General features: G+C 35.6%; 2 protein-coding genes and 1 long non-coding RNA gene across 5 annotated transcripts in view; 1 reads left to right on the top strand and 2 right to left on the bottom strand.

The window, feature by feature from the left end:
* Window positions 1-203: 203 nt before the first annotated feature.
* The window catches only part of Psa (puromycin-sensitive aminopeptidase), a 16,303-nt gene continuing 4,119 nt past the window's right edge, over window positions 204-12,387 (top strand). The window contains exons 1-3 of one of the 3 annotated variants that reach the window (XM_068292674.1): window positions 10,914-11,053; window positions 11,336-11,395; window positions 11,568-12,289. In XM_068292674.1, the coding sequence (XP_068148775.1) occupies window positions 10,990-11,053; window positions 11,336-11,395; window positions 11,568-12,289 (846 nt within the window). In that variant the 5' untranslated portion in view covers window positions 10,914-10,989. Of the gene's footprint in view, window positions 352-10,897; window positions 11,054-11,335; window positions 11,396-11,567; window positions 12,290-12,387 lie in introns of those variants that run through there. The other 2 variants (XM_068292676.1, XM_068292675.1) reach the window with 2 other exon arrangements.
* Window positions 418-10,460, bottom strand: cue (Protein cueball). Its single transcript, XM_068292677.1, is given in 5 exon segments — window positions 418-1,695; window positions 2,532-2,865; window positions 2,927-3,893; window positions 3,896-4,366; window positions 10,138-10,460. Coding segments are annotated over 5 exon segments (1,953 nt in total). The 5' UTR covers window positions 10,217-10,460; the 3' UTR covers window positions 418-1,593.
* On the bottom strand, window positions 8,444-10,023 carry LOC137579015 (uncharacterized). The gene is made up of 2 exons (XR_011032779.1): window positions 8,894-10,023; window positions 8,444-8,823 (listed from the first exon to the last, which is right to left on the bottom strand). It is a non-coding gene; the product is annotated as an uncharacterized lncRNA (long non-coding RNA).

The following is a 12,387-nucleotide window of genomic DNA, read 5'->3' as shown; positions in this document are numbered from 1 at the left end:
TTTAATAATTTACTGTGATTTGGGAAATAGTGAAAGATGCCGACAACTTGCATTCCACGATTATTGTAAAATGAACAGCCCAGTTATCTAGAAGAAACACTTATCTACGCCGATAAACGCATTAGAATAGATTAATCCAACTGCAGTAAGAACTTTTACGTGCGAATAGTTAATAAAAATAAGTGATGTTTTTAATCAATGCAAGTGATTTTCAATAAAATGCATCATCATTCAGAATAGAATTTTTTTCGGCAAGTTTCACAAGAATCTAGAGCCGCTGCTGACGATCAGCTGATGTCACCCGATGGATGGTGACTACGTCGCGGAAATCATCCATAATTTCTCAGAACGGTGAGTAATATTTTATCTTTTCTTTTTTTTATTGTTGAAATTTCAAGTAAATTTTGACAATGTAAGTTACATATTCATATGTACTCTTTCTTTATTTAAGTACTTAACCCCAACTTAATGTCTTAAGGCTACAGATTAAATTCTAGCTTAGGTTTTTATTTACATTCCATTTGCTTTTTGTATACATATTCTTGTTTGTTGCTTTTGGGGAGGGAGTAACTCTTCACCTGTTTTAAGTACACGTTGGGTGAGGATGACGGTGAAGAAGTGGGCGGGTGGTGCGGGGCAAGTATTGCTGGCTAATTAATATATTCAAATTTTTCCTCCTACTTTCAAAACGTGGCAGTTGGTTGCACAATAACTACTCCTACATACCAAGTATTCAGAAGGCGAGCGATGAACAAAAAAAAAATTATATATATTTGTATATATATGTACATATATATGTTTAGGAACTACAATATGATGAAATTGCTATTCAAGTTATTTACAACAGTTTTAAAATGTTATAAATCACAATTGATTTTAGTTTTGTGCAACTTTCTCCCAACTTCCGCCATTCTATGTATATTTAACTAAGACAATTAAAAAAAAAAAAAAAAAAACTAAAACTTTTAACATTCTTTGTATGATGATTTCAATTTCAAAGCGTATATGACAGTTCGTTTTGTCTTGAACACGACATTTCCTTCTAGTTCATTTAAGTTTTTCCTTTTTTTTCTAACTTAAAATTCTTTTTTTTTTCCTTCTTTTAAATACAATTCATTTCACTTCATTCATTGTGTCTGGAGCTCTTTGAGCTAAAAAATCTTATTTACCTAAAAAAAAACTGATGAGAGCCAAAAAAAAAAATGAATTATTTCAAAAATGTGTGAGACCAATTAAAATCCCAGCGAATTTTTCTTCTTCTAAGTACAAAAGCTTTTCAGACTAAAACAAAAATGAATGAAAGAAAAAGCAAAACAAATAAAAATGAAAAACCAATAAGTAAAATGAATTTTTAAAAAAATATTAAGTAATTTTGGGTGAGTGCTAAGTGTGAATTCCGCTATTTGGCTGGCTGATAAAGCGAGCGATGGGGGTGGGGGCCCTGTGGGCGGCTAAACGGGATCGAGCCGGGTGGGCAGCAGCTTTTCTAAAGCTCGAATACCAATCCTCCACTCGACACCGACCTATCACAAGGGTTGCTTTTGACAGATTTTCTTATATTTTGTTAGAAAGGTTGTTGCAACCTTTCACGCCTCAGTACAGATCATCTTCCATGTTGTGGATCAATATCTTCTTGTCATCCTTGCAATTTGATTTGGCAAACGTTTGCTCCACCAGCTTGGGATCGAAACAGGGCTAAGAATATAGGGCGAATCGTGAGGAAAGACAGATTAGATTAAAATTATTGAATACCAAAACAACAATATATTAATTATATTACATATGTGGTGTGCAATTACATTTTCAAACATGATGTTGGTTTTTTTTTTTCATTCTCTAGTGCATTTCAAAATTTATTTGCCTTTTCCATTTTTTTTTTTTTTGTAAATTTTAATAAATATTAAGAGATGTGTAATAAACAATAAAATCAACACTAAATTATGTATTAAGTTGTAAAAGTTTTTTGTTTGTACTATAAATCAGTCAATGATAGATTAAGTATCTGAGATATATTGTTTATGGCATGATCCCTTCGCAGGGAAAGCATTAATTATTAACCATTATAACACATATTCACAAAACATTCACTTATATTCATATGCATTCATATTTCCACAGATCAATCAACATTCATTTGAATCTCATGGAAAACATTTAAATCATATTATTTGGGTAGAATTGAAAGGAAGCGAAAGAAGACGGCAAGGAATTATCGAATTTATTGGAATGTACTTAATAGAAGTAGATATAAATATATCCTAGATAAGGCAGGATATTATTTTGATTATTCTTTAGCATTTATGAATATTTTAAGTGAATATTTCGTTTCATTTTGTCATATTTTTTAAATGCTTTTGTGTGCGTGTACGAATAAATTACTTAAGCAGAAGAACTAAAATATATGATTGCACAATCATACAAAATCTAAAAATACTAAACAACACATAGGAAAACAACAACTAAGGCAAATGCAAAATGTATATGGACTATGTGATGCTATAGACACTCATGCCATTGGATGGAGTCCTTACCGTCTCACAGATATTCATATTGCAGCAATTCTCTATTGTAATTTCGCACTGTTCGGTGGCCAATGGACGATTGGTCAACGGTGTTTCGCTGGACGAGTTGGTGCGTGCCTGTTTTCTAACAACAAATGTCTTTTTAATGTGTGGTCGCTTCGGCTTGTACAAACGACGCAGGCCATGTATGAAAATGCTCAACAATAGAAGAATGAATACTACACAAATCAATAAAGGCATTAAAACGCTGCCGGTCCAAGCATTTGGCGCCAGGCAGACCTCTAAATGCTTATACTGCGGTATGGCAATTAAATCGGATGAATCTTTGGCCAATTGCTCGCAACTAGAAGAGAGAAGATAACGATTACTTGAGATGTGAAACAAATTTGCTATGCTGTACTTACATATCATGGCAGCCAAATGGAACAGATGTGTTTGAATCATGCTTAAGCAGACGACAGAATAGACCACAAATCTCCGTTGAGTTGTGCTCACAGCGCGGTCCACCGAAATTCGAGGGGCATTGACAACTTGCTTCGCCAGTCAATTCATCCAGTTGACAATCGCCACCATTTTGGCAGAAATTCAAGCATTTTTTAATCTCACAACGTTCACCATAGTAACCGGGTTGGCAATAGCATTTCGGGTAGCCCATTTCCGAGATTTGACAAGTGCCATGGACACAGAAATTGTGGCATTCGTTGGTCTCACAGCGTGTGCCCTTGTAGCCGGGTACACAGACACAGAATTTCTGCTGCGGATAATATGTGCCACCGCCGAGGCAGTGTTCACGTTGCAACTCATCCAATTGCTCGTCAACCACATTGAGTACTCTATTATTCTGTTGTGATTCATCCAAACGTTGTTTCACCAGCTGTATCACATTGGAACATTGCGAATCCTTTTGTAATTGATAGAAACCAGTGCGTGCAACAATGCCGCGTGCCTCTTCGGTTAAATTGATTTTACGTTCTAATGGTGACTTCTTTGGTGTCGTCTCAAAATCACCCACAGGCCAAATATCACTATCATCCATAGCCCCAGTTCCATCTGCACCTTCCACTGTGGGTACTTCTGTTGTACTTGTTGTTGTTGTGGTTGTTATAATTTCTGGCTCTTTTAAATGACTCCAAACGGATTTGGTTGTTCTATCTGTCCAATAGATGGCGTTTCGGGTAACAGCCAAATTTTGAGGTTCATGATTCTTATCTTTTATCACTAGTTTGACATCAGAGCCATCCAATTGGGCACTCATTACGGCAAAGAATATACCTTTGAGATCATCAATCCAAAAGATACGTTTCGATGCTTGATCCACAACAATTCCACGTGGACTATCAATATTCTTATCGATAATTGCAAGTCTCCCCTGCCATTCAGATCGATACGCTCCACAGTCGGATGATTGATATTCGAATTGGTCCAATAGAGTTTCCTGCCGCAAATATCAATGGCTACGCCATACGGTGTACCATTCTCTTCACTCAAGTCGACCAGAACTTTGGGCACTTCAGTGGCCACCGTATCAATTGAGGCATAAAAGATTTTCTTTTGTAGTAAATCCGACCAGTATATGGTACGATTTAGGGGATCGTATGCAATACCACCAACCGATTCATTGCCATAGCGTTGTATCGTCTGCTCTGCGAGATGATTGGATTTGCCCACCTTGCGTAAGGAGAATATGCTGCTATTCTGATGTTGTCCATCATTAAAATAAATACGCTCCTCGCTCTCATCAAATGTAAGGGCAGAGAGTTCATCAAACTCGTGGGCCGCCGTATTGACCACATTCCAATGCTCATCCACAAAGAGAATCTTGCTTTTCAGCGTTATCGCGAACTCTGCAAGTAAGGATAATGAGAAAGAAAAACGAAAAATAGTGCACACATTGCATTAGTAGGCATATTTTTGATAAGATAAACACATACAAATGTGTGTGTGTGTGTGTGTGTGTGTGGTGTAGTGGCTTGTACTATGTTCAAGTTTGTATGACAAAGTCATAAGTACAAAAAGGAAATCAATTTCAATCAACGACACAGACGATCCATCTTCCCCCTTGCGCCCATCACAAATGTGTGCGGCATCATTAAGTTTGCCAAATTTGAAATATGCCAATTCTCCAATTAAGTTTCGCCAATTGTGAATATTTTTTTTTTTATTTAGTTTGCAAACATTCCAATCTCCATTCAATTCGATAAACAATCAATTGCGCCTTGCCATTTGATTTTAATTGATTATTTAATACATCAAAATATAACAGACAAAAAGGAAGTAACTACACCGACTCTTGGTTATACCCTGACATCTAAATGATAGTCACCTCAACTGATTCCGATCTATACTAACTTAATTTGGTAGTTTGTAAACCGATTCGAATAAAAATATTGTAAGATTCGAGAAAAACCAGTTTCCTAACGTTTCTTTCTGAAAACTTTAAAAAGTTATTGTCCAATCTTTCGGAATTTTATGTATGAATCATCAAAATTCCATTTTAAGGACAAGGTATAAAGAAATAGAACTAAATCGATTCGCACGTATATTTCACATAAAGAGAAATGTTTACATGTGCCAAAAACAAAACTCTAAACTGATAACACAAAGTTGATAAGAAAGTTTTTTTTTTAAATGTAAGTGAAGTGATCTTAAAATGTCGTAAATACTGTAATCTCTGCAATTCGATTTGTTCTGCCTCTTGTTCTTTATCGGAAAACTGTGCGAATTGAATTGATCAAAACGAAGTGCGATCACAATGATCATTTGAATTTTATTTGTAGAGGAATCTGGAATCATTTTGGAAAACACAAATACTTATGTACATATGTATGTACATATATATATTGCGTGATCGATCGTAACCTTGAAACATAATGGTAGTGGTGTGTGTGTGTGTGTGGCATAAAAACATGGCTGAGCCCCCCCCAAAAGAGAGAAGAGAGAGAGAGAGAGAGTAAAAAACAAACTTTTTTTTTGATAAGGGGGCACAACATTTGAAAATAAAAAAAAATTTGTATGTAGAAAAAGTTGATTCGTTTGATGATTGTCGTTTTAAAAATAAAGCTTGTTTTAAGGCCCATCTTAATGCAAAATGGAGACAAACCTGTTGCTCAAAGAAAGAGAAATAAAAACAAAAGCAAAAAATAAATAAATAAAGAGCAATGCAGGCGTGGCAATTGTTTAATTAACAACAACTTTAAAAAGCTTTCCTCACAGGTGAGCAAACAAACAAATACAAAAAAAAAAAAAGCACAAATCAGTACGGAAATCCAAAAAACAACAACAACAACAACAGGTGGTACTTGGGGGGAAAAGGAAAACATTTACTGTCATTTACAGTTTCCGCCCCAAAAACCAATCAGAATCCAATATGCTGCATTTCAAGGACAAAGGAGAAAGGTTTCTTTACTTGATTATTATTATTATTATACCAAATAAGTTTATATATATATTTTAACTTTCACACATCACAACTCAATTAAACGTTCATTGGCCCCGAAATCCCTGGCCAAAGTAGACCCTATGGATGGCCAAAAAAAACAAAAACTTCATTATGCCATTATTGTAGGTCACTAACATTTGTGGTTCACCTGTACCTGTACCTGTTTGTTAGTTTGGCTGACGAGTTGCCGGTCAGGTAATCCGCAACAAATGTCTAAATAAAAAACCTAAGCGTGGAATAGTAGATATTGGCTATATCTATCTGTATAAGTGGTTATATAGTATACGTATGTATGTATGTATGTATGTATGTATGTATATATGTATGTGTATATTAATAAATATGCCATTGCTAGTTTGCTAATTATTAACGGTGGCAAAAAAACAAAACGCAACGTATTGCTGCGAACCTTTCCAACGTTGTTTTTACCTGACCTCCACGCTTCTGGTTTGAGGTCAACGATTTTATCGTTGCAGAAATACATTTTTTGTTATTGTTTTTGCTTCCATTGATATTGTGTCTTTTATTTGTCTTTGGCTTCATTCATAAAGTCAAAACGCGAATTATTAATTACTATATATCTATTGTGTATATCTATTTTTTCTATCCCTCCGCATTTCTAGAAATTGATGCCATTAAAGAGTTTCATGTGACACTTGATAATGGACTTCCGTGGGTGTGTTGGGATGTCTGTGTGTGTTTGGGAAACCCCTTTTAATTGAATGGCTCAAGTATCCTCAAGTCAGCCTTCAATGAAATCTTTAATCTTGAGGCTTTACGTGACTCAGAGATTCTAATTTTGTATCTCAAGTCCTTTCTTTTGGAAGCCTCAATCAGTTCCTTTCTCGTAAGTATTAATATATTCCAAGACATATTCTTTGAAAGTTTAAGAAGCCAAATCTTTCATGTTGGTGGATACTTAGATCCCAGATCTTAATAAAAGGATGAAAAAAACAATGTCATTTCGATTTCTTTATCTTTTATGTCCCTGTCCATCTTAAAGAGAAGTGGAATAGGTCGAGGTCGATCTTAACTAATATTCCAAATCGATTAAAAAACGCAACCTACATTATTTATCCTAAGAATCGTACAATATCGTAATAAATGGGGTTTTCCCAGCTTTTTTGTTAAGTTTTGGGTTCTCGCTTATCATTTGAGACCCGCTGCTGTTTCATAATCATGATTCATTTACGCGTTATTGAAGTACGGCTATTATCTAACACGGCGCCAACGCGCAGCAACTGCATATAGTAGGTAAATCGTATAGTAAATGGTAGTAACGCAGGTGAATGGCTCCGTGGAATTCTTTCTGATGCACGTGGAATTGCACAGTTCAAGTTACACTGGTTTTTTTTCCTTCTGTTATTTGCCTTTTTCCTAATAAATAAACCATATAAATTCTGAAGATTGTGAATGTTGAATCTGAATTTGAAATACATTATACAGATGTTTAAAAGGAAATACATATATGTATTTATATATATGTATGTACATACATATAAACGAGATATGGTTGAATTTCGAGATTGTGGGAAATTTTGTAGAATTTGGTATGGCATGGCGATAGGTTTACAAAGCTGGAGATTTGAGCTGATGTGATGAAAACTGAGAAGCAAAAAATTCAAACAACAATGAAACATACATACATAAATAAAAATAAAAATAACATTGTCAGCAGATTTTTTTCTTGTGATTGTAAATGTCGAATAGCGAAACCCAAAAGAAATAGAAAACAAAAACCGGCAAATGGTGCTCTGTGGCATACGTGACTAAAGACTTGTGTCCGTAGGTTCAATTCATTTGGTGTGGTGCAAGAAGGGTTAGTTTTTTTGTTTGCGGGAGGCGGAGCGGTGTGGTAGAAGAAGAAGTACCCCCTATAGAGTACCGCAAAACACATTGTCACCGCCGCCACGTTGTGACTCTGAGTGAGCTCTCTTTCTCTCCGATTTGGTGTGTTTTACCACTCTAATGTTTGGGAGAAAGTCTGCATGCTTATGAGTGTGCGTATGCGTGTGTGTGTGTGTGTCAAATCAGAAGCAACAGCAATAGAAATCGGAGATTTGTAGTATATATTTTATCATTTTGTTATCTTTGCGACGTGTGCATTGATAAAATCCAACAACAAAAAACGAGAGAGAAAAAAAAAGCGCGTAAAGGTTGAGGGGATAACATATAACTTATGAATATATGTACATATGTATGTACATACATACACCCAGCGACAAAAAAAAAAGCCGCACAAGGCCGTTTGGCAAATTGGTGCGTTCTTTGCTCAGAGATTCATCTAAATTTCAATGCATTGATTAATTTAAAATTTTTTTGGATTAATCAATCAATTCCACATACATTTTTAAAAATTTAATTTTTATACGTCTTTTATCCAATGAAAAAAAACAATTTTTCTGAAATCACACAAATTAATTGATTTTTCACTAAGTTGGTCCTCTTAAGTAAAAAAATTATTAAGTAAAAAAACAAAGAATTTTCAACAAAAACAAAATTTTTTCATATTAATTAAACTATTTGCTGTTAATATAAATTATAATATAGTCCAAAATATTTCGTTCTGAATTTTTAAATTAAATTATAAAGTTATCAATATTTGGTAGTGCCACCTTTGGCCTTTATAACACATTTGACCCTATTCGGCATGGACTCGTACAAAGTCTCCAGATACTCCGCCGTTATATCCTCGAACCACACTTTTTCAATCGTTTTCATTAATTCCTGTAATGATTTTGGCTTTTCCTTTCGTATTTTGGCACTCATAAGGGCCCAGACATTTTCAATAGGATTGAGGTCAGGACTGTTCCCTGGCCAATCTAAGGACTCAATACCAAGTTCTGACTTCAAAATTGATATCTGTGGTTAGCGGATAGTTAAAGTTTATTAAAAAATGATCGGAATGACTAATTCTTGAAAATCCACTTACAGAGCGCGCCCGATGACAAGGTGCAGAATCGTCCTGGAATATGGGCTCTTTTTCTCTTTCAGTAATCGACTCAATGCTAGGCACAAGTCCACTGAGAATGATTTCTTTGTACTTCTCTGCATTCACCATCCCTTGAAGCATAATAAGTGATTCTGTTTTGTATTTGGAAATGCATCCCCATATCATAACATAAGGCGAATGCTTAACAGTGGCAACACAGCAGTTTTCCGAATATCGCTCTCCGTTTCTGCGCCGAACTTTCAAGCAGCCATCGGGTCCAATAAGATTAAATTTGGACTCATCAGAAAATATGATCCGTGACCATTCAAATTGACCCCAATTTTGCTTATTTTTCGCCCAGTTTAAGCGAGCTGTCTTCATTTTCTGGTTGAGAAGAGGTTTTTTGGCTGGTGTCCTTGCTATCAAACCCATCTCCTTGAGCCGACGTTGAATAGTCCGAGCCGAAATTTCTTTCGTAAATCGTTGCTGCACTTCAGATGCAATTTCGACGGCATTTTTGAAGCGATTCTGGAGGCTCGTTCTCATAATAACGCGATTCTCCCGTTCATTTGTGCACTTTTTTTCTGCCTGATCCTTTCGTCCTCCCCAATTCCTCCGTCTCACGATATTTTTTCAAAAAGCGTCGAACTGAACTTTCATTAAAATTAGTTTTATTAGCTATTTCACGATTCGACACGTTTTGCTGAGCCAAAGCAATAATTTTGGCCTTTTCAGTGAGGGTCATCTGTTTTCCTTTAACCATAATGTTTAATGTTCACCAAATTGAATCTCCGCAAAATGAAATTTTATCAACCGACAAGTCGAAAATTTAGCAAAAAGTGAAGAAAACAATCGAGGGGATTCCCCAAAATAAAAGTTAAGCGACTAGAATACAATTTGGGGAAACCCCGAGCTAGAGAAGGCAAAAGTTGCAATAACCTTAAAGTGCGGCTTTTTTTTTGTCGCTGGGTGTATATGTAGTCAGCTGATAGCACGGTCCACCTGCTCACACCTACACGCGCGCACACACAGGCACACACACACACATCACATACATATGTGATTGCATAGCCAAAAAATAAAAAGTAAATTTAACCTTTTTCAAATTATATAAGAATCATTCTTGGCACCGATATTTAATGCAAATTTTCAATAGGGTGGTGGGTGGAAAGGTCATTGTGGTCGCATGTCGGAGACAGACAGTTTCGATTGTTCATCATTTTGTATATTGTATAACTTCTTACCCCATTGCTGTTGTATTCCTAGGGATAATTGCAGATAAACCGTTATAATTGACAGCAATATTAATGGACGCAATATCATATTTGTTATTTGGTGGTTATGTTATTGAATTAAATATTTTAATCAACTGTTAACTGAAAACTACAAAACTGATACGAAATGAAAAACCGCGAAGTTTTCGACTCGGAGTTCCAGAGTGTATTTATTTTGTTGGTGTTTTTTTGGTTTTGAAAACCCGCCACACTCTCAGGAATCAAGACCAAATCGCCCGGATCACTAAATAAGAACTGAATTTGAGTTTATGGAGTTTTTGGTTTATGTTCATAAATAAAAAAATTAATCAGAAGCCCGATATTCCGTAAATAAGTTGGCAGCTCTTACAATCGATAAGGACCATTTCAAATATTATCGAATTAACGTATGTTTGAATCCCACCAAACTAAGTGATTGACTGATACACATTAAAAGCTAGTTCTGTAGACTTTGAATAATCGCTGGTAAACATGTATAAAAAGAAAACAAGTTTAAAGAATTAAATTGGATTTAATGAAATCAAATGAATAAAAAGTCATTTACTTAAATTCCGATAACAATTTTATGTTTAATGTTTAAATCAAATATTTAAGGCTTTAGCAATCAGTTTATTGTATTTCCGACCTAATTTATTAATATGCGAATGCAAACTTTAGAAAAATTGTTAAAGTATTACTAAAACTAGAATCGGTGAGTAACACAATTTAGTTATTGGGTATCGGCTATATTCGATAGCAGTGCAGTGTTGTTGCGGTGTATATTTGTAGTTAATTTTTTTTTTGTAATTTAGTAAATTTTTTTAAATTCAACCTTAAAGAGCAATGTACAAGAATGCATTAAAGGGTGGCCTACGTACTGCAAAACAAGCATGGAAACTTAGAAATGGTGATTACACAAGAGTTTTCATACATAACACATCGTTGTTTCGATTTGACTCGCGGAGCAGGCAAAATCAGCTGGTCCATTTGGGATAAACTTTAGGAAAGGAACTTGGTCACACTGCGCACGCGGAAGCAGCTGCCGTCTCTTTTTAGTCACAAATTCAAAGTGCAACAAAATCAAATATTTGATAGTTAAATTTCGCGATTCATATTAGTAGCATACAATAACAAAAAAAAAAAAAAATAAGACAAAAAGATTTTAACAAAAAATTCATTCATTTTCTAGAATTTGGCAAAATAAATCTAGCTCAAGCGAATACCGATTTCGAACAGCATTTGTGCGAAGGTGAGAGGGTCCTCTGCTTCCTCTTTCCACTCCCTATACACCCGCCCAGTCTTTTTTTATAATACAACTGCAACAACAACAATATTAATTTTGCAACCATATTTTACAGTCAATTTATCCCGTCTTTTGTGTGGCTAATCAAATAAAAGCAATTTAAATATTTTCTTCACAGTTACCCGACCTATCCAAAGCCGTTACCTCGCAACCAAATCCCAACTACTAAACAACAACAACAACAATAATAATAACAACAACAACTGGAACAACAACAACACTATCACCAACAAGAAAAGCGTTGCTAGCTCATATCGATATCTAACTGAACATTATCGCTCTCGCTCCTCCTTTATCGCTGCTGCTAACGTCCAATTTTTCCACCCGTCCCCGCTAGCTGCCGCTGCTCGTTCCCGTGCTGCATTGTCACAAAGTGTTTTTGATAAGCCATTTAACGCTCATTTCCATCATACAGAGACTTCACATCTAAATAGCGTTATCTCATCCAAGCAATTTGTAAAAGTCCAGAAACAATTCTATCGCGATTACTCTTCGGTATCACTGGGTGCTCCCTTGAAGACAACTGACGCCCCCCTTTTGGGTGATTTGTGCAATCAATATCGTTCAATTTTGGGCCACACCTCGGCTGACGTTGTGTTACCACTAGCCGGTGGCTGTCAACAGCAATCCCGTCAAGCTCATACCAATTGTCATCCGGACTTACTTACACAAAAGGACGGCGAGGGAACAGTTGCAGGAGCAGCTCCTACTGCTGATATGGCTCATAAAACGGAATTTAAACGCTTGCCCACCAATGTGGTGCCAAAGCATTATGAGCTTATGCTCCAGCCAGATCTGAAGGCTTTCACTTTTAAGGGCAAGACAATAGTGCAAATCCAAGTAAGTTTGCTTTCACTTTCCACATCACAAATATACATATACATACATATATTTTATTGAGTATGTGTGTGTGTGTGTGTAAATTTATTTATTATTGT

This window comes from Drosophila tropicalis, unplaced genomic scaffold (assembly GCF_018151085.1).
Source record: "Drosophila tropicalis isolate 14030-0801.00 unplaced genomic scaffold, ASM1815108v1 contig_694, whole genome shotgun sequence".
NCBI classification, from domain to species: domain Eukaryota; kingdom Metazoa; phylum Arthropoda; class Insecta; order Diptera; family Drosophilidae; genus Drosophila; species Drosophila tropicalis.
The sequence above is the reverse complement of the archived record's forward strand: the minus strand, read 5'-3'. Positions and strand labels throughout refer to the sequence as shown.